The sequence below is a fragment of the Fringilla coelebs genome (genome assembly GCF_963513975.1).
Source record: "Fringilla coelebs genome assembly, chromosome: 1".
Lineage (NCBI taxonomy): Eukaryota > Metazoa > Chordata > Aves > Passeriformes > Fringillidae > Fringilla > Fringilla coelebs.
In genome coordinates this window covers 24,363,115-24,386,054 of record NC_140028.1, presented here as the reverse complement: position 1 = coordinate 24,386,054, position 22,940 = coordinate 24,363,115, and the positions used below count along the sequence as shown (strand labels likewise).

At 45.2% G+C, this 22,940-nt stretch overlaps 1 protein-coding gene across 3 annotated transcripts; it reads right to left on the bottom strand.

Moving 5' to 3' along the window:
- Nucleotides 1-10,545: 10,545 nt before the first annotated feature.
- On the bottom strand, nt 10,546-22,435 carry TP53INP1 (tumor protein p53 inducible nuclear protein 1). Of its 3 annotated transcripts, XM_084201378.1 has the most exons (5): nt 22,317-22,435; nt 18,942-19,223; nt 18,064-18,415; nt 16,377-16,410; nt 13,846-14,015 (listed from the first exon to the last, which is right to left on the bottom strand). In XM_084201378.1, the coding sequence occupies exons 2-5, from the start codon at nt 19,051-19,053 to the stop codon at nt 13,998-14,000; spliced, it is 516 nt and encodes a 171-aa protein (XP_084057504.1). In that variant the 5' UTR covers nt 19,054-19,223; nt 22,317-22,435; the 3' UTR covers nt 13,846-13,997. The 3 variants fall into 3 exon arrangements, with proteins under 3 accessions (XP_084057502.1, XP_084057503.1, XP_084057504.1); XM_084201376.1 differs by lacking the exon at nt 16,377-16,410 and having other exon boundaries at nt 10,546-14,015; XM_084201377.1 differs by lacking the exon at nt 16,377-16,410 and having other exon boundaries at nt 10,546-14,015; nt 18,064-18,412.
- Nucleotides 22,436-22,940: the final 505 nt, after the last annotated feature.

Below are 22,940 nucleotides of genomic sequence, written 5' to 3'. Positions count from 1 at the left end.
TACGGATGGGGCCGCCCCGGGGACATCTCCCCCCAGGCTCCCCTCAGCCACTCTCCCTCCAAAACGCTGCCCGGGCGGGCGGGCAGCCCGCCTCACCGCTCCCGGTCACGACTCTTGGTAACCGCTCCCGGCCACCGCTCCCGCCTTCACCGCTGCCAGTGCCCCCTTCACACCTCCCCCACCACCGGCACCGGGACCGTGTCTGCCGGTACCACCACCACCCCTACTACTATCATTACCGCCATCCTCAACACGGCCACCGATCCCATTATCATCGCTAGCACCATCACTGATGCCATCATTAACATCATCATCAGTGTTGCTGTTATTATTAGTATCATCATCACCCAGTCAGCCCCCGTGCTCACCGGCGGGACCCCCGCGCACCTCCGCCGCTGCCGCCCGGGCCGCGCTGCTCAGCTGGCGCCGGCGCCAACCCGCTATATAGCGCGGCCGGGCCCGCGCTGCGCATGTGCGAGGGCGGCAGGCGGCTCCCCCGCCCGTCCGCCGCCCGCGCCCCGCTCGCCCCAGCGCCGCCCTTGTGCGGCGGGGCCGCACCGACCCCCGCGCCCCCCGGAACACCCCGCGCCCGGGCCCGGCTGCTCCGGCTCCGCCGGCAGAGCGGCAGGCAGCGCCGGGAGGAGCGCTGCCATCGCTGCTGCCATCGCTGCTGCTATCGCTGCTGCTGCCGCCGCCCGCTGCTCCGGCGCCTCTCCGCCGCCCTGCCCCGCTGGCGGGGAGCACCCCCGGCACCATCACCCCACTCCGGTCCGCTCCATCGGGCCCCGCCGAGACTGCGGCGGCTCCGCCGGCGGCCCCGCGCGCTCAGCGGGGCTCAGCCCGCCCGCCCCGGGGCGGGGCCGCCGGCGGAGCCGCCAATGGGAGCGCGCGGAGCGGCGGCAGCGTGCGGCGGCCCGGGATGTAAACACGGCCCCGCCCCGCCCGCCGCGGCTGTCAGCCCTCACGGCACCGGTCTGCCGGCGGTACCGCACCGACACCCCGCACCATGCACGGGGCTGCCGCCGGGTGGAGAGGAGGCTCAGGAATGGCCTCATGGCTCTCTACAACCGCCCGAAAGGAGGTTATAACCAGGTAGGGGTCATCCCCTTCTCCCGGGGAACAAGGGACAGGACAAGAGACAGAGTCTTAAACTGCGCCAGGAGAAGTTGGGGTTGGATATTACAGAGAATTTCTTCACAGAAAAGGTGATTAGACATTGGAATGGACTGTCCTGGGAAGTGGTGGAGTCACCATCCCTGCAGGTCTTTAAGGAAAGACTGGATATGGCGCTTAGTGCCGCGGTCTAGTTGACATGGTGGTGTTTGGAGGTTGGACTCGATGATCCCAGAGGTCTTTTCCAACCTATTTATTTCAGTGATTCTGTGCCAGCTGAAGACAGGCCTCCCCCCAGCACAGCCTCCAAGGCATCACATGGAAAAGCCCTCTTCCCTGCAGTGCAGATTTCCACACCTTCTAGCCAGACCCACCTCAGGGTCCCACGGTGTCCAAGGGCAGCAGGGCCCACTGCAGGAGCACCCACCCTGCAATCCCCTTCTCCAGCAGATGAGTTTTCTTAATTCATATTCCAAAACAACCCCCCAAAAAAATCCACGCTATCCCAAAAGCAACCAAACCCCATGGCACACATACCTAGCAATACTGTAAGCAGATGCTTTTCTTTAAAACACCCAGTGCAGGGCACCCACAGCCATTTTGCTGATAAGGAACAACTGGTACTTTCTCACAATGCTGAGCATATATCCTGCAAAACAGCGCAAAGAGAAGCCATGTCCGCCTTCCAGTAAATCCACTTCTTCTTCTTTTTTCTTCTTATTTTTCTTTTCCCAGGTGTAACATTATTGAAGAGTAAGCATAGGTTTTGCCTCCAAGTATGTATTATAATAATAAACACAATAACCAGGTGCTTATCCTCTGGTAGCTTTGCCATTTTAAAGGGCAAGGGAAAAAACAGTGCAGCCCACCAAGGCAGAGATGTCACAGTAGGGTCACTGACAGCAGTTTAACAGGTCCCAAGTTTTTGGCACCAAGGGCCATCTCTCAGCTGTGTGTCCTTACAGCACCTGATGAAGTAGGACCAACAATTCCTGCAAACTTCAAGTAAAGCAGTGACATGTGCAAGATGGACATTGCAGCTAGCCAGCCACCTCAGCTCTGCAAAATGTCTGTTCTAGACCTTGTCATGAAGAAAATCTGCTAGTTGTGACTCAAAAGGAATGCAAAAAAGCCCCAAACTCACTGTCATTTAAACAATCTTTTGTCAACTGAATATATTGCATCACCTCATTGCAAGAAATCTAATCCATGTCATAGTTCAGGATGCCTGTAGTAGACATGCAGGTTTACCTTTTAGCTGACTCCCACTGAAATCCACCAGCAAGATGCATCCTGCTGTCTGGAATCTCATCTCCTACTCCACTGACTACAGAGAAAAGGTGGTGCCCTGAATTTGGGCAAACTTGGCCTAACTGACCTCCTGCCTTTAGCTGACTCGCTGAAGTTGAAATTCTATCATAGATAAATTGTTAAAAACAACTGAAACTTCAGCTAGCAAGAGAAGAGAGACAAATTATAATTTTTCCCTAACAAAACCTCTACCCTTCAGAGATGCCTGATTAGGGTTTGTTTGCAATCAGGCTCCACACAGCAAAGTGGGTTTGGTACATCAGGAATAAATTCCATGACACGTTGTGAAAGGAGAATACTGTAAAGGGAATGGTAGCTAAAAATTGAATGGGTCAGGTTGGCCACGAATAGGTCTTAGCACAAAGACTCTAATGATTATGCTGCTCATTTTTCTAGACCTTTTGATGTGAGCTGCTGCAGGTCACCTGCCACATTGTTGTGGTTTTGATTCAGTAGTGGAATATGCACCAGGTCCCATGAGCATTCCTCATCCTGCCAGCAACTTTTCCCATAAATTTTCATCAGTAAAAAAATCCCACAGAACAACCAACCAAACCAAACCAAAACCCCAGAAGCTAATGTGCAATTGAATCCTGCAGCAGACAATGAAATAATGATTTTAATGCAAGCTAACACACTGACCTCTTGATGTGGCAATAAAGCTGAAGTGGGTTAGTCCACACTGGGACATTTCCAAGTGGATTGACACATAGTACATCCTCTTTCACTGTGTGGGTGCCTCCTTAGAGAGGACAAATGTAAAATACGATTTTTTTTTAAGCTAAGTGTTTGTGTTGGGATCTGGCAAGTCCTTTTAGATATCTAGTGGTTTTCCTTTTTTTTTTTTCCTCCAATTACCACTTGTAGGTATATTCCAGAGGTGTTAAGGCATTCCTTACAAGTTTACACACCTGAGGTTGTTTTTCTTGGTTATCCTTTTATGGATCTATTTGAAGGAGCCTGGAATCTGCAAAGGATCTAAAATGCACAGATCTAAAGCTATGGGGATAAATCCAATTACTGTATGCTCAATGCTGCTCTTCTGCCAGGGAGTTCCTGAATCCATTTAGGTGTTCCCAAGGAAAGAAGCCGGATTTCATTAGAACATTTGTACACAGCTCCGCTGTGATCTGGGCACAAAAATGACATGGAATATCATGTCGCTTATTCCTCCTACCTTGCAGTAAGTGTATTGTTATGGTCATCTGCTTGTGCTGTCAGGCTTTGTCCTTCTCAGTCACAGCCATTTTGTCAAAGCTGTTCTGTAAGGTAGTTAAGGGAAAGGCCTGCTCTTCTGTGTATGAATTTCACTGTTTTTAAGAGTTTTAAGGTTATTTATGGCTTCAGCTACATAGCCTAAACAAAGCACCATTAAAGCTTTATACCTCCAAAAGAGAAATACTTTAGCAGGAAGTTACACCCTTCCATAAAGGTATTTTTTTATGTTGAAGAGCTCGAGACAGCTTGAAACTCTGAGGTTTAAAAACCTCTTGTTTTCTATTAGAACCTACAGTGTTCTACTTTCCTGCTTGTTGCATTCAGAGACCTTTTTACAGAATCACAGAATGTGTCAGATTGGAAGGGAGCACAGTGGGTCATCTGGCCCAACCTCCCTGCTCAAGCAGGGCCATCCCAGAGCACATAGCACAGGATTGCATCCAGACAGTTCTTGAATATCTCCAATGGGAGAGATATTCACAACCTCTTTATTTTTAAAGAAGGCATGATGCAGTTTAATATGCATTGAGTGTTTTTAAGACCCTACAAGACAAACTAATTTTGTGGGTTTTTTGTTGGTGGTTTTTTTTTTTTTCCTGATTTGCTGGGGAGAGAGCTTATATTACAGTTATTAAGAACCTGTTAGCTAAAACATAGCAGAGTAAACCTTTAATCATAAGCAAATTAATATCTCTTTCTTAGGCAAATACCAGCAACAGAGAGCATAGGCAAAGACCAGCTATTGATAAGCAGTTTGTATGACAATCAAATCAGCTTAAGACATCTAAACTAAGAGTTTTAACTAAAAGATAATAACTAAGAATTATTTTAATAATAGAGGAAGAGCACTCAATTAGAGATCAAGAATAAGTTACTAGTTCCCTTACAATTTACAGTGTCAAGCCTTGAACAGTATAGCATGATACAAGGATTTCCTCTTTAAGATTTTGAAGGCACGCTTTTAAAGGAAGTGGGGAGACAGAGTCACCAGCCTTTTAAACTCACATTCAGAAGGTAGATGCTGTCACTTCACAGTAGTTATAAAGCAAACCAATGAACTATGTCCTTCTGGCTCTTATTAGTAGCCTCTTTCTTTTTGAGATTATGCACCTTTCTTATCAGAAGGAAGCTTGGAAAAAACAATCTCTTGTTCTGAAAGCCCTTTTATGCAGAAGGCACTTTATTTGTATCCATGAGAACTCATATTCACGTCTCCTTTCCTGTACATAAATATTTCAATTCCTGCTGTGAACATACTAAAGGTGAAACACCTTTAAAGAACAATTCTTACACTTAATCTCCTGAGCAAAGCCCACAGTCACAGCCCAGTAGGGACAGTGTCTCTCCAGTGAGAAGGAGCGCCTGAAGTGGTGGTTCATGTTCAGCTGCTGTCATAGAAACATAGACTATGCTGAGTAGAAATCATCCGCATCATCAAGTCCTACTACTGGCCCTGCCCAGGACACCCCAAGAATCACACCGAGTGCCTGAGAGCATTGTCCAAACAATTCTTGACCTCTGTAAGGCTTGGTGCTGTGACCACTTCCCTGAGGAATCTGTTTCAATGTTCTCTACCCTCTGGGTGAAGAACCAGAATTTTTCTGATATCCAGCCTAAACCTCCTGACTCAGCTTCATGCTGTTCCCTTGGGTCCTGCCACTGGTCATGAGAGGGAAGAGATCAGTCCCACCCCTCTGCCTCCCCTCATGAGGATGTTGAGGTCTCCCCTCAGTCTCCTCCAGGCTGAACAAATCTACCTCAGCTGCTCCTAATAAGGGTTCTCCTACAGACCCTCCACCATCCTCCTGGCCCTCCTTTGAACACTCTCTAATAGTTTAATGTCTTCTTTATGTTGTGGTGCCCAAAACTGCCCCCAGCACTTGAGGTGAGGCTGCCCCAGTGCAGAGCAGAGCAGGACAGTCCCCTGCCTTGCCTGGCTGGCCATGCTGTGCCCCCCCAGACAGGGTTGACCCTCCTGGCTGCCAGGGCACTGCTGGCTCATATTCAACTTTCCAATGACCAGGACCCTTGGGTCCCTTTCTGTGGCACTGCTCTGCAGCCTCTCATTCCCCAGGCTGTCCTTACATTGGGTTGCCCCACTCTGCACGCAGAATCTAGCACAGTCCTAGTTAAATTACACACTGTTGGTGATTGCCCATCTCTCTAATTGAGTTCTCTCTGCAGATCTTCCCTGACCTCAAGGGAGTCAACAGCTCCTCCCAGTTTGCTGTCCTCAATAAACTTTGGATTTCTTTAAGCACTGTATCCAAGTTCTTAAAAAAGTTGTTGAAGAAAACTGGGCTGAGGATGGGGCCCTACAGAACCCCACAAGTGACAGGTCCCCAGTGTGGTGTCACCCCATTCACTGTAACTTTGTGCCTGAGCCCTGAGCCAGCTGCTCACCCATCACATGATGTGTTTATCCAGCTGGGTGCTGGGCATTTTGTCCAGAAGGATCCTCAGAGAGATAGTATCAAAAGCTTTGCTGAAATCCAAAAGGGCTTTCCTAGGTCAGTGAGGTGGGTTACCCTGTTACAGAAGGAAGTCAGATTTGATAGACAGAACTTTCTCCTCATTTAGCTGTGCTGGCTGGGACCAATGACTGCATTGACCTCGAGGTGTTTTTCAATACCTCCCAGAATAATCTTTTCCATGATTTTACCAGCACTAAAGTGGGACAGACAGGTCTGTATTTTCCAGGGTTCCCCTTCTTGCCCTTTTTGAAATCAAGCCAGTGTTCACCAGCTTTCAGTCAGCTGTGACTTTCCAGATTCCCAGTTCAAAAATCATCAAGAGAGACTTTGCGATGACATCAGCTGGTTCTTTGAGGATGCTTGGATGAATCCCATCAGGCCTATAGATTTTTAGGGATCCAGCTAGAGGAGTAGATCCTGCACAAGTTCAGGATCAGCTGGGATTTGATCATTTTCATGGCCATGGTCCTCCAGCTCAGAGCACTGAGACCCCCTTGGTCCATCATCTCTGTTGAAGACAGAGGCAAAGAATGCATTAAACACCTCTGCCTTGTCCATGTCCCTGTTTGTGAGGTGCCCATCCACATCCTGTAACAGCCTGATGTTATTTTTATGCTGCCTTTTGCCAGTAATGTATTTGAAAAAACTTCTGTCTCCCACATTTCTGGCCAGCTTCAAATCCAACTGATCTTTGTCTGCATGAATTTTTTCCCTACAGTGGCAAGCTGCATCTCTGTATTCTTCCAGGTCACCTGACCTTGCTCCCACTGGGCACACACCTTCCTTTTTTGTCTTAGACCCAAAAGAAGATCCCTGTTCACCAAACCAGCCTTCTGCTTGACTTCTGACACTGGGGAATTGCTGCTCCTGTGCCCTTAGGAGGTGATGTTTAAAAAGTGACCAGCACTGACAGACCCCAGGACTGAAACATTTCCCAGGGGACTTTTCCTACTAGCTCCCTGAGCAGCCTGAAGTCTGCTCTCCTCATGCCCAGAGGTGAGGTTTTCCTGCACTTTTCCTCCTGTCATCTCAATCACTTTGTAGTTGCTGTGGCCAAGATGGCATCAGTCACCACATTGCTCACAACGTCCACTCTGATGGCAAGCAGCAGATCCAGGAGAGCACCTTTCTGAATCAGCTCCCTTAGTACCTGTACCATAAAATTGTTGTCCACATCTTTTAGGAATTTTCTGGCCCAGGTTGTACCAGCTGTGTGATGTTCCCAGTTAATTTCTGGCAGGTTAAATTTCCCCATAAGGACAAGAGCAGTTGATTTGGAAGTGTCCCTTAGTTCTTGAAAGAATAATTTGTTAATGTCATTGTCCTGCCTGACAGCTCTATAGCAGACTCCCACAGTGACATCCACATTGCTTGCCCCTAGATTCTTATCCAGAGTCTCTCAACTGTGCCATTGCCAACTGTGAGCTCCACACATTCCATCCCTTCCATTACATACAGTGCCAACCCCTACCTCTTCTGCCATGTCTAACCCTCCCAAAGAGCCTGTAACTATGCAAACATGTCAACCTGAACCCCCAGGTCCTTTTCTGACAGGCCACTTTCCAGCCACTCTTCCCCAAGCCTGCAGCACTGCATGGGGTTGTTGTGATCCAAGTGAAGGATCCAGCACTTGGCCTTACAGTATCTCAGACCTCTGGCTCTGGCCCATCAATCATTCCTCAGTCTCACACCATAGATAGAAGAGCTAGAATGGAAATCCATTGCTAGGAGTAGACAAGGGGGTACTTCTGCCCATGTCAGTCCCCCCTTTCTTAATCAAGATCTCATCTCCTTTGTTTACCTTGCAAAAATTGACAGCTCTTGGCCGATAATCACATATCCCAAAAGCCTGAGGCCTCCCTTCTCTTTTCCACCTCTCTCTGCTGCTGATTCTCTGTACAGCCTCATTTCAGGGAATCTACAGTTCTTTTAGCACTCTGATAGATCTATTTTTGTGCAAAATGGCATTTTTTTATTATACTGCCCAAGTCACCTTGCTTGGACACAACAATTTGAAATCTATAGAGAAAAAAGTATAGACATATGGCACAGCCCATGTCTGCAAGCTGAGATCTGAACCCTGCTCATGGACACTAGCCTAGTTTTGTTACTCTTATCTATTTGTTGGGGTTTTTGTTGTTGTTATTATTCCTTTTCCCTAGCTTACTCATGAAATTGCAATAGTTATTTCCCTTATTAAGGTATTTGAGTGTTGAGCTATCAAGTCTGCCCACAGAACTTTTGAACAAGTCAAGACTCTTCTGAAGTATTAGTTATACAGCAGTAACTCCAGAACAGTATTTTCATCAAGAAATAGCTGGCTGCAAAATGTATCCTGTTAAGTCTCAGTTCAGTCTCATTTACTCTAAGACTGACATATCATGACCACACCATGGGAACAACAGTGCCACAGCAGCATCAGCATGTTTTTTTGATGAGTCATTCCTACATGTTCCAAAAAGCCCAAACCTTCCTTGCAAGTATCACTCAATAACAGTCACAATATTTTGTGGCTATAACCATGCACCAGAAGTCAATGAAACAAAGAAAGCAGATACTGAATTACTTGATGAGAAAACAGAGTAGTAATTATGGTTCTCTCTGACATTTAACACAATTGAAGGCACTGTATCAGAGACATACAAGGATTTATATAGACAGAAAGCTAGAATGTAAAGTGAGAACTTAAGCCAATAGTTACACTAATGCAACCCTTCATACAAACATTTTTGCTTCAGCACAGAGAAGTTACAAAAAACCACTAGTTTGTGGAGTTTTGGAGACTGTCCAAGCTAAATTTTAAAAGTTGCATCAGGTGTGAAATAAGCACCCCCAAAAGGAACCCTATCAGCTTAACTATGTTAGGTTATCTGTATAGATACAATAATACAAGCATAATTGATCAAACCTTCTCCTGAGGAATACTGTACAGCTCTCAGCATTGACTTGCTGCTTTGATAAATGTACAGGACAAAATCTACATTTCAAAGGGAAAGATTTTACTCAGTTCTTGCTCTGGGAAGATGGATGTCTTGTTGCACAAATACCTTTTCACTGCTGTCAGTTAAATAGATCATTTTGTCACCCTGCTTGTTTGTTGGGTGAGAATTAAATAGGAACTACTCGTAACAACTGAGCCCCTACAAATCCATAGAAGCTGGTATCCAGTGTGCTGAGAGAGCTGGCTGATGTCATTTCAAGGGCAATCTCCATGATCTTCAGAAAGCCACAGAGATCAAGGATCCTCAATGACTGGAGGCAGAAATCCCCACTGATTCATACAGTTTCAGAAACAGCCATAATAACAACACGGAGATCACTGAGCCCATTTCTTACATTCAAGGATTTCCTGTATTTCAGCTTGCACACACTGCCTTTTGTCCTCTCACTAGGCACCACTGGAGAATAGTCTGGTTCTGTTGCCTTTATTGCCCCCTTCAGCTGTTTATATACCTTAAAAAGATCCCCTCTGACTTTTCTTCCCCAGCCAAAACAATCCCAGCTCTCATCCTCTCCTGGTTATTTCAGTCTTCAATCCTATTATGCCCTAGCCTCTTGTTGGATACCCTCTAGTACATCCATGGCCTCTTGTAGTGGGAGCTCAGCACTGGACATGCCATTCAGATGTGTCTCACTGGCCCAGGGTGGAGGTGCAACATCACCTCCCTCCTCCTTGCTGTCAACACCCTGCCTGATGCAGCCCAGCAAGCTCTGAGTTTCTGAGCCTGCTCCTTCACCACTTATGGGTGCATCCCATAAAACTGTGTATGGTGCATTTCTTACCTTGAGACATCTCATCCAAGGGTTGATCCTCATTGCTTTCACATTTCCCGCAGGCATGAGGGGCCTGCAGTCCTGCAGTAGACACCAAGGCAAAGACATGGAGTACCTCAGCCTTCTCCATGTCCTTTGTCACGTGGATTCTGGTCCCCTCCACATCCCTTGCCAAGTTCAGCTGCAGGTGGCTTTGCTTTGCCTTCCCTAACCCCATCCCTAGGCATCTGCACAGGGTCTCTGCCCCCTCATAGGATACCTGTACCAGCAGCTTTCCATACAGATTTTTTCATGGTGGTGCATGGCAGGGAAATGATAGGCAGTGGGGCCTGAGTTGAAACAAGAGAGGTTCAGCGAAGATACAGAAAAAATTCCCCCCCACAGTGCACATTTCACATGTGGTTTTTATCTCTGTCCTGTTCACCCACAGAGTTCCTGCATGTTGGTCAGGAAAGACAGCAGTCAGCAGAGATGTGCCGCACTGCTTGGATGCACATTGTCACCCGATCAGCAATGCAAACCAAGTCCCAGAGCAACTGCTGTACAGGAGCAAGCAATGAGACATTGCACTTGGACCTGCCACCTGAACAGGATGCTCAGGTATTTGGATTTTCATTAACCTGTAACATTAAAGAACAGACTGACAATATTTAATAGGCCATTTTTTATTGAGAGTTAAGATCATGTTTCCCCACAGTGCGCAGAACGCACTATGAAAACAAAATACACAAGATCACTTTAGTAAATACACACTGGTTAAGCAATGCTACCTTTTTTGGCAAAGTGCTGTATTTTGTCTGTTTTCAGCTTGTGTTAAACTATTAAAAATAAGAGCCACAGATTCTTCCATATCAAAAGGACTGCTACAAATAGAGAAGTGGCTCTGGAGAGAAGCTGCCATGTATGCATAGACTGATGTACAGTATTAATCCCAACTGAAATGTCCCTTTTGAATCTTCAAGTTTGCTGTGTAGAAGGCACAGTTTAAAATGCAAATCTGTCCATTGACCAACACATATGAAAATACAATTTCAGCAAGATTCATGAATATCAATCAGTATGAGACAGTGCAAGGCCTCCACTTTTACAAGAAAAAACACACACTTTAATACAATTCAAAAAACCATATAAAAAGCCACACAGCTCACTATTAAAACAGTAAACCAAAACAAATCTAATTGCCCAATAGCTCCAGGCACAAAACAGGGCTAGACCAACATAAATATGTAAAACAAATTAATAAAAAGCCATTGATGTAGTACTATCTCACACAATAATACGGTTTCCAATATTACAAATTGAGAAGCACAGCTTTGTGCAACAAAATAGTTTATATCCTGAAAGATATAGGTTTTCATCACCAGAAAGTCATCTAGTAATGCAGTATAAAAAGATCAGTATCTCCCAATTCTAGGAGCAGTCTAAAGTTGCATTAACTTGCCTACTGAGAAGAACAGACCAAGGCTCTCATTTTAATGTCTGGGAGCCTTATACTCTCAGCTCCACCTCCCCATTAGGAGTTAAGGGATTACTTATTCCTTCCAACACAGGGTGGTGGAGACTCCATCTTCCTTCATTGCACTTTAAGAAAATTAAAGCTGAAGGAAAGTAGTTACTTTTATATAAAGAAAAGTAATACAGGAAAGCAAAGAATTTTCCTGAGCTAGAAAGTTGGCAGCAAGGATAAGGAAGTTTAAGCTAGACAAAAAGTTGGAGTGATAAAGGTAGATAATCTGAGGCAAGTAAGAATACTTGTGAACAGATAAAAGACTGGCAAAACTACAGCTATTTGCAGATAAACCAAAGTATTTGGACCACATGAGAATTGTTGTATGGACATGGGCACATACTGCTAAAACAGCAGTAACAAAATATCTCTTTTGGAAAATCATGGTGTGACCAATTTTGTTTTCTTTCAGCGTCCATGTGAATTCAATTTGTCAAAAACAAACAAACAAACAAAAAAAACCACCCCAAACAACAAAACCCCAAAAAACTAGTGTATCCAGGAAAGCATCTCTTCCTTTTGTACATTTAATTATTTTCAACGTCCCTTTGTGACAATCCTAATTGCAGTGAAGCAGCACATCTGCAGTGAAACATAAGTTATAAATGCTGTTCCCTGTATGCTAAGTAGGTTCCACAACAATTCCAGCTGCAGAACACACAACAGTACCACTACATCAAGGTCAATTTGAATTGCTGGGGTTTTGCTTCAGTGAAATTGAAGCATCTGGCTGAATTTAAATACTTCCTAGGACTGGAACTAGTCACATTATTGACCTTGTCTTATTTCAAAGACTCCTCACATGACTCCTTGTACCAACTTCTGTGTAAAGACTACTGGAAGACACAGCTGAGTGTAAAGTTAACACTGTAATGCCCTAGGCACTAAACACAAGGGAAAACAGCAAGTCACATTAAGCACTGGCAGAAAGGAAGATAAACTTACTTTTGGTTCCCCCCCCGCCCTTTTTTCACTGAAGATTTCTGCTTCCTTACTTCCATTCCCATTTAATCCACTTCCCAGACTGATCTATCAGGGTTCAGCATACCACTGGCTGCTGTGTAACAGCTTTTGTTAACAGGTGAACTTTACCTGTAGTTGTAGTTGGCAGTGCCTGCCAACTTCCAAAACATCTTGCTCAGTGTTCCTAAGAAAACTACTTGATACTTTTGAATGGCTTTTCTTTCCTGTTGGCCCATGGAATTGCTATTAAGTCCTTCTGCCTCCAGTGGGCTAGGAGAACAACCATGGCTGACTGATCAATTTTTATACACTGTTATCACTGTGTTTAGCTCAGCATCCACTTCTCCCTGCCTCACACTGCCCTTCATTTCCAGTCCCCATTAACGTGGATTGCCCCATTAACTTTTCATTGAGAAAACAGGGAGAAAATTAGGACACCTTAGAATAAAAGCTCCTTCTAGCTACTTCTGAGCTACTCTCAATCTGTGAATATGAGACAATCTAATAGCAATTTGCAGCTCAGAAATAGCTGTCCATCAGGCTGACTTCTTTGAAGAGCAGTCAGCTACTGATAGGATTAAAAGAACGGTCAATCCACCATCTTTCTCTTTTAACTAGACTAGAGATTAAATGAGATAGGGTAGGGGAAATACATGCTTCAAAGACAGAAATGGAGAAACTCAAACTTTATCTAGTAAAGCCCAGTTCGGTTCTGTGTTGTGCATCTGCAAGTTACCCAAAGGTTCACTTTTCTTCCCACTCCACTGTGAGGTACTACATCTGTAACACCGGTGCCATATTGTACTGCAACAATATTGGTGGGACGTTTAACCCTCTCTCAATATGCATATGAGGTACCCAGCACACCTACACAGACCCCACTAACACAAGTAAGTTCTAGGAATTTAGATGAGATGTCCTTCTTGAAACAGCTTAGCCCAGCTATTTAATATCCACTGGCAGCTACAGAATTTCCTTGTCAGAAAGTAATCATATATGCTGAATACAGACAGATACACAAGCTGTCAAGTACTGGTCATTAAAGCACGTGGCTAACCTCAAATTTTCTAACTTCGTTTTGATTAATGCAAAATGTAACTGATTTCCATCTCAGTTAAATTTCTTTAAAATACCAACTAATAACCCATTTATACATCAAAGTTTATAAAACAGCACACAAACTATCGTACTGATAGGCTTCCAAGACACTTGATATTTAACATCAACATTTAGAACTTGATGCAAGATGTTTGGAGATTTATGTGTCTTTTGGAAATAATGAACACTAGCTACGATTGTGTTTGAGGGATTGACAATCGGCTTCAGATTGACCACACTTACCTACACATGAAGACAAAAGCAACCTAAGAAACAATTAGACCATAGATTAAAACCACAAGAACCATCAGTAATTGAACTGACGCTGGCAAGGCTGGTGAACAAACAGTCCGTTGTGCTTGATTTGCCGAGAGTGGCAATCCCTGGTAAGGTTTTGGCGACGGAGACTGTTCCTGTTGAGATAGTGTCTTTCATTATGTTCTTTTATCCAGTGGGTAGGACGAAAGCTCTTGTTTTTTTCCAGAAAAGTTGAACTGGTAGCAAGAGCCGTGACATAGCAGTGAACACGCTGTCCCGTTTCATTTCGGGCCTCCTGTCTAGAAATGTAACAAGGAGGTATCAGTCACCATTGAGGTGCATTGGAAAGACAAGCAAAACAAAGGGTAGAACATGGACACCAGCATCCAGCACTTCAAAAGGTCTCCTTATTCTCCTTGACAGACATTTGGGCTGAGGTAAGGTCAAGCCACTTACCACACTGGTAAGTAATGTGCAGTGCTGCTAAATCACTTTCTGTGTAAGGGCCCCACCACAGCCTTAGGACTTTCGGCGTCTTACTCTACCATGCTCTTTCTTCCCCACACCTCCCTAAGCCCAAGATGCAATACAGATCAGAAATATAAGGCAATGTGTGTCACACTGCTTCAGCTTTAGAAGACTTGAGAGTTATCCACTAGGCAAAGTTTGGTTTAAAATAATCTTGAACATAGGTGGTTCAGCCTGAAAACAGAAGCACACTAACAAAAGTGCATTTCAATTGCCAGCCACACAAGTAAATCCAAACAAAATGTTCATGCAGAGGAATTGAAAGGTAGACCAGTTGTGACACACATGAAAAATAACTTAGAAGGATTGTTCCTCAACCAGCCCCCTAAATTTCATGAGCAGTGAGTCAGCAGTTTTGGCAAACCCTTGTTTAATCATGCACTAGTGAAAAACAAACCAGCAGCCTATGCAAGCAGCGACTGACATATTGAAAAAGGACTTCCCTACTTGACAGAACAATCACTGGCATTTCCTGAAACTTCCAAAGTAAAGTTAAAAATAGCTTAGCCATTTTAAAAGCAAAGCAAAACCCTAATCTGAGTGCTAGAGCTGGTGTGAGACCAGTGGCAGCAGAGTTTCTTGCCTTCTCTCTCCCCACTCAGGGCCCAACAACCAGCTGTCAACTGGTCAGTGGTACCTGGGAAAGATGTCTGCAAGACCAGGAACTTGCCCAGGCATGAGCAAGAGGTCTCTTGGGAAGTCTGTCTTTCAACATTAGCATGACTTTAGCATAAAGGCTCCTCTGGAAGAGCTTAAATTGCAATTATTGTATGATGTCTCTGTAGACATAAGTCAGGTCTGCCCTGCCCATGGTACACCCTTCGTAGCCTTACTCTGGGAGGCTGCAGGTGCCTGACACAAGGTAAGCTCTTCTGCCTCCTCCCACTCTACATCAGAGAGAAATACTCCTTGTTATCAAGGGAATACTCCCTCCCTTTTACTTTTTTCTTATTTGAAATATCCTAATCTTGCTTTTGGATCCTTGGGTAGTTTGATATGACTGACTGAAGACTAGAGACTGCAGAACAGTCATATGTGACATGCTGGTCTTCCCCTCTTTATTCACTGGATATTGTCCTAAACCTAGCACTTGAAATACCAAGCAAAAAGTAAGGGAGTAACAAGCACAAATCAATTCACAGTGCCTTGTAAATACATTCTTTGCAGATTACACCAGTTTAATTTATATGAGGGTACCTGCAAATATGGGACTACTATTTTCCTTGTGGAGTGATCCCTTAGTGCATCCAACAGAGTGGAACTGCAAGTGAAGCCATTCTAGGGAAAGCTCTTCCAGAGCCAGGAAGCCATACCACAGTTATTGCAACCTGTATTTCCTAAGTATACCCTTAGCTAGCAAAGGGCAGCAACTGTTAATACAAACTGTTGTGGTTTTGTTATGGAAAAATATGACTAATCTGACAAATAGGGAAGTTTATACAACATCCTTTTGCTTTGAAAGGAATTTAAAATGAAAAAAGAGATTTCTTCCACAAAAGGAGAAAAACTGGTTTAAACTTGCTGGCTGAAAATACTTTAGCTTCCCCCCTCCCCCCCCCCAATCAAATACCCTTCCAGCAATGGGTTGCAAACTGACACTCTTCTATTTGTCATCAAAGTGACACTGGGATAACAGAGGTGGTTTGATTAGCTAAATGGCCACATACCCTTCCAAAATGCAGCCTTTCAGTACCTTAGGTGCATCTGGTAGGCTGGCACTAGTGAGCTCCATGCACTGAGAGAACAGGGTTGATAAGACTCCATTTTATTGTCAAAATGGAGTTTTAGAGGGGCTGTGTCTTAAGCCAGCCCATCACTACATACATTCGCTGCTGCGCTTCCTGTGTCTATTTTGCTAGAAAGCAGAAGTGTCCTGCTCATTGTGCTACACAACCACAGCTCACAAGAAACATTAAAGGCTTCAGACACCCAATCCAATCATTTCAGTAATTTTTCTGCACTTAGCATTTTGGCTTGTTAAAGCAGATGTAGTTAGGCTTGATCAAGTAATCATTTGGCACAAAGGTTAGTCCTAAAACCAGTATTGCTTTGGCAGACAAGGCTCTAGAGGAAGCAGTGTTGCTAGCAGCCTGATCAAACAAAAAGCACTGTTCCAAAACAGTAGTACTTACTGTGCCAGTGTGCCTTAAGCAGCTTTTCTTGGCCCTACAATATTAAATGGCCAACCATTAAACCACTAGAGACTTGATAACAGCTTTTGAAACTTATTCCAGTATCACTGTAACCAACGTACCCAAATTCTGCAGTCTACCTCAGCTTTAGACTTAAGTCTCACCCCAGTTGTCACACAAAAGACCCTGTACAAGAGCCTAGATCCTCTGACAAAGCAACAGCACAGAGTGTGAAGAAACTTAATTACACACCAGCTGAAGAGCATACCTCTAGCTTCCCTGGCCACTGAAGCAGCTTAACTGTACTGTGTAACACAAGACAGGATCCTTCTCTGGCTGAATTTACATCAGGATCCCTGGTTCAAGTGACTGAAAAGTCAGTATCCAACTCTTGAGTGTTACTATTCAGTGCAAATTGGTATTTTAGATAAAGTGGCTTACTGTCTTTTGCTATGGCATCTCCTGCAGCCCTCTTGCAGATTCCTTCAGACCCTCATTTTAAAGCTGCTGTCTGCTTGCAGTTTCCCCCAATTTAACTTAAACTAGACCCTGATGCTTAACATCATAAACTGTCCACCCCAAATAATTAAACAAATCCCACACCAAAATCAATAGTATCAGCACTACACTTTAACATTATACAGCAGCATGTCATTTCAAAGTCACCTGTTTCTTTAAGCTAAAATCTTAAATATGGCAAGGGGCTGACCGGACCAGTCAACAGGCATCTACCTACAGCAACTCAAGTGCTATACTAATTTTTTCCCATATATCAAAGCACAGTATATGGTGATTTTCTTCTGTAGTACTATTGCTTCTAAACTTGAGAACTAGATGGTGTGAAAATTCAGTCTGTTACTAACTGGGATTCACAAAACACCCAATTATCTCTAACCCAATGCAGACACAGGCAAGCATGGGGTCGTAATGGCAAAGAAATCCTCTATTTGCATACAGCCATGTTTACTATGCTGGTATAGCTGCATACACCAACACCAAAGAATGGCAGTGCATGGCAAGCATGCCTCTACAATAAACCCACAAGGACAGATTTTTAGGACCCAAAAGCACACACTTTGCTAAAAGTAGAAGGTTGCAGCACAGATTTTCACATTGAAGGGACTAAGTTTTGTGGAATCTTTCAGTTTACTTTTGCTCCACAAGCCACTTGTGGGCAAATTTAATCCTGTCCTTATCACTAGGTTGAGGAATGAAAAAAAAAAAACCAAACATAGACGCCTCCCACCTAAACCCAAAGCCACTTCCCTGGCAGGATCATTAAAGTTCTATGTTTCATCTCACAAGGTGACTGAAAGAATACTGACTAGCAGTTATGAAAAACATGCAGAGCTGTGAAGGGGCAAAGTGCTTTCATATCTACGTTACTGGCTATACAGTTAACTGCCACCAGTTTACACAGGACTGGAACATACTCTGCAAGGGAGTAATAAGACTCCGTGAATATCCACTGCAGTGCCAAAATGCTTACCCAACTGTTTGCCAACACTGCCATCTTGTACAACATTTTTCTGAGGAGGCAGACACCTGACCACTTTACACACCTTGTGTGCTTTATTCACCTCCCCTAAAATCAGCTGGAAAATTCAGTATTAAGTGTCTAAGCTGATCAAGGAGAAACCAGATATTTTCAGCACCAGAGCTCCTTGACAAGAGAATTCAGACATACCTGGGGCTACCTGGGCTGTGAAACTCCTCATCCCCACATCCAGTCTCATTAAGGCCGTGACAGGTGTTGTGGACAGCATACACAGACATGCTGGGATGCTCTATTAAGAGGTTCTCCATCGGACTGGTCTCCACTTTGATAGTGGTTAATCCACCTGCAGTGAAACATGGGGGAGGGGTAATAAACCAGCTCTCCTCCATAGGACATGACTCAAACTGGATGAAGCAGGACTCGCTGGCCTCCGGCAAGTGTTCCAAGGGAGACGATAAACAAGAGAAGACGGGCGAGCTGTCCGTGGCCGGTGCTTCAACAAGGTCTGCTTCCTCCACAGAGCAATTAGTGCAAGTGTCTGCTGCAGGGCACCATTCGTCAGTGGAGAGGAACCATGGATGGTGGTGATAGCAGAAGGTCGAAAACAACACAGTTGCACACAGCCAGAAAGGGGATATGAAATAATAATAATAAAAAAAAAAAAAAAAGAAAGAAAAAAAAGAAAAAAAAAAAGAGCCCTGTTAGCACATAGACAAATTTTTACTTTTTACAAACAGGAGAGGGGAAAAGGGAGTTCCCAGACAAGACATGTTAGACGTGGAACAACTGTTATCAGTAAAGCTATATAATTGCGAAATAAGTCAAATAGATTTTATTTGTACAAGCAGTTCTGCTAAAACCTGTGTCAGGCTTATAAACCTGACATCATTTTTCTCACCAATTTACACAACATGTAACATTTGTTTGGAAGACACCCTACACTCTAATCCCACACTGGTTTTGCTGAGATAAAGCTTCCCCAAGCTACTGGTTTGTTCACATGGAAGTAAGACAAGTGAGAGCCAGAGCAAGACAAAGGCAGAACTTAAGTCTGACAGACATCTTACCTATAAAGTCAACCAGAATCCACTCGTCATCTTCCTTCTCACTGAACTCTGGCTCTTGGCTGGACAAGCTATCAATCTCTCCCATGAGCATGTTATTTAACCTCTGGAACATTACTAAGGCAGGAACAAGACTTTGGCTGGTAGGTCTTTATATCCAAGGTTCAAGGCACAGCTCACACTACTAGCAGAGTGGCACAGACTTGAGATTAAAGTGCATAGATGCTTTATCAGCTTAGGTACAGGACATGCAAAAGCATGACTTGTAAACAGTTTACGTGAAACCTGTAAAAAATGATGACAAGCATCTTAATGACAAAACCACAGGTAACATCCCTAGGGAAACAAATTAGAAGCCCTTTGTTAGTGCAGTCTGAGGTACCAGTGAACATTTTTCCCTGAACAGAGGCAGCTTCAGTGGCATCTGCCATCCCCTCCCAGCTAGACACATACAAAAACCACAATCCTACATCTCTCCTGGGAGCTGATTGCCTTTGTCTCAGACCTGCTCCCCAAAAAAAGGCCTGTTTAGGTGTCAGTCCCACCCACCTTCTCCTAAGGGAGGAGGTGTATAGGACTCTTGTGTCTACACTCCCCCAGCTCCCTCCCTGTCTTCCTCCCTGTCAGAGACACCAAGGGCATGTCCTCTGCTCCAGACAACTCATCTCCCCTGCTGACACAAGGAGCCCCTGTGAGGGCTCCCCAGGAAGCCCAAAGCAGTGTTTCTCCTCTGTTCCACCCTGACTGCAAGTTAACACAGTAGCAAGGCACATCCTGTCTTCAGGTTCAAAGTACACCACAGAGTTACCAGTGAGATCATTGTCACAGCAACCATCCAACTAGTCATGTATCCTAAGTCTAAGGAACATGGAAAAATATTGGATATGTTTAACTAAACCCAGTGGTTATTTCTCAATTCACTCCCTTAAATCTACATGTAATTGGTTACTGTAAGCCTGACCTCTGCATTTGGCAGTTAAGATGAAAAATCCCATTAGTACCAAGAAATTGAATGTTTAAAACACCCCAGAACTGCATTTGATATTTATGTATGAGCCAATAAATAGAAGCCATTAAAGCAGGTGAAAAACCAAAAACTATGGGGAAAATATTCACCAACTTAACAAGTTATTTTTGCCGATAGCAATATTTGAATCATCACAGCAGGTCAGAATTATTACAGATTAAGTACCTGTTTGATAATTAAATAAGAAAGAATATATCCATGTAAGACAGTATGAGTACCTGCATTCAGAAGGGGAGCCAGACACATGACAGTAGACAAACCCAGATATTAAAAGATATAACCCATGAAGAATATTATTTATATACAGATCAGTATACCTTGCTTCACCCTAGAACTCTCAGGCCACACTAAGGAGTCGTTTGGCCTCCTGTGTCATCTTATCCCAGGAAACCAGACCCCATCACCCACTTGTTCAAGGTAAGGACAAACACTTGCTCCATGCAGCACACATTTATGCAGCTTCCTCCTTATTCAGACAGCACAGAAGGATAGAAGCAGAATTTAAAGTAGTTTTCAGGAGCAATATGAAAAGGTACAGTGAAACTCAAGAAGTTATGCTCAAGAGAAATTACTGACTGCAGAAAAACACATGACTAGAAACAACAGGCTCAGCTGCAATAGTGATAGAGGTCTATTTTTAAGGACCACACTTGAAAATGAAACATCAGGTCTCTCCTAAAGAGAGCTACAAAAATTAACAGAAGTCTAAAGAAAATCAACAAAATTTTAAAAATGGTAAAGCTTAATAGAGGGAAGGAAAAAATTATAACAGTAGTCATTTATGTAACATAATTGAACAACAGTTCAATTATGTGAAAAAAGAGTCAAACATAATTTATTGCCTTCTTTTATACCCAGAGCAAGCAGAAGTGGATTTAAACTGCAGCAAAGTTCAACTTTCAGTGGTTAGTAGCAGGAAACACTTTTAACATTAAGGCTGCTAAGCCCTGGATGGTTACCTAAGGAAATGCCAAATGCCTACAGTGTTCCTAAGCACCTTCTTGAGGTTTGAGTGCTTCAGTTACAGGTAGAGCTTACTATGGATAAGGAAATGAACTCTAAGTGAAAGCTTCAAGTCTGTAGTTTTCCAGTCACCTTCCACATCCTTCCCTAACTCACTCCTGGCACCAGGCCTATGAAAAAATGAGTTTGTTTTTTCTTTAGGCTAACTAGTAAGCCATTGTGTGGCTGCTGATGAGCACTGGCTTTCCCTGTACTCCCACACACGTGTGTTGCCTCTTTCCTAGATCAAGCCTGGAGGTACCTTCAGGCAGAGGCTGTCTTTTTGTTCTGTGCAGAGTAGAACAACATGAGAGCTCACACTCCTCTGGTAAAGCTCCCAAGGCATCACAGCAACATGAAATAATTACCCTCTAACAAGTAAGAGAAAGATCACTGTTCCTGAGAATGTGAGCGAAACAAACCTCAGCTTTTGACCCACAAATGACTTTCTGTAGATCAAAAGCAGTTTGTCCCATTTTTCCCTTCCCCCACCCCAAGGAGGATCCAAAAAAACATCTGAATCATTTTGTCCTGGTTTCATCTCCAGCTGGGCTTAAAACCACGGCACATTTAGAAAGCGGTTGATGCTTTGACATCCTTTTGGACAAGCGCCTTTAAAAAGGCCATGCTTGTGTGCTATTGTGCAAGTCAGACAGCAGAAGAGAAGTTAGGCTGTTATCAAGGACCATCGTACGGGGAGGAAAACAGGACAGAGACCGAGAGAGGCGTTCGGGTTCTTAGTCAGGAACTGTCAGCCGCAGGAAAACACAAGCCTGGGAACAACTGACTCAGCTACGGTAATGATTAAGAGGCTGTTATAGATAACACACCGAATGAATGTCAACAATACAGTATCTCTGCAATAAAATGAAGTATTTTTTCCTTTTTTTTTTTTTTTTTTTTTTTTTTGTTTCTAACCTAGCAAAGGAGATGAGGCATGTGCTAAACAAAAGGAAAACACAACCAAAAAGACACCTCCCAGTCCCAGCGCAGTCCGGTGTCAGAGCCGAGCCGCCGATCCCCGGCCACCGCCGCCAGGAGGCTCCACACGGCCGCGGCCAGCGGTGCGGGCTGACCCGGCACAGCCGCAGCAGCTGCGCACCTCCCCGGCCACGCTCCGAGGCTGGCCGGGGGGCGGACGGACGAGACCTCCGGCTGCTCCACAGCCGGGAAATCGCCAAAAGCCCCCGGCCCCGGCGCCGTCCCAGCGGAGAGAATGCGGGATGGGTGCACGGAAAAAAGGGGGCTCCGCCGCTGCTGGTCTCCACCGCTCAGACCGCGGAAGACCATCCCACCCGGGACACCGGCAGCGCACCCGGTGCCCGCAGCTCCCCGCACAGCGAACTCACCCGGACCGCGGTACCCCCAGGCCCGCGCCGCCTCCGCGGAGCCCTTTGTTGTCAGGGCCCGGCGCAGCTGACGGACCGGCCGCCGGCCACGCCCCCCCACCCCTCCGCCAATGGGCGCCGCCGCCGTCTGTCGCTAACGCACGTGACGGGCGGGCGGGGCGCGGAGGGGGCGGGGCGGAGCCGCCGGGCCCCGCCCCTCGGGCCGCCCCCGCGGACTGTGGAGGACTGGGCGGGCAGGAGGGGGCCCATGGCGGCGTGCCCACGGCCTGCCCTGCACAGGGGCACCTCCGCCACACCGGGCTGCTCACAGCCCCCTACAACCTGGCCCTGAGCGCTCCCAGGGACGGGGCAGCCGCAGATCCTCTGGGAAACCTGTTCCAGTGCCTCACCACCCTCACCCTGGAAAACTTTATGGTCTCCCTGGAGCCTTCTAACGGCTGAACAATCCCAACTCTTTCAGTCTTTCTTCACAGGAGACGTGATCCATCCCTCCAGTCATCTTGGTGTCACTCCCCTGAACTTGCTCCGACAGGGCACAGAATCACAGAACAGGTGAGGTTGGAAGGGAGCACAGAGGGTCATCTGGTCCAACCTCCCTGCTCCAGCAGGGCCATCCCAGAGCAC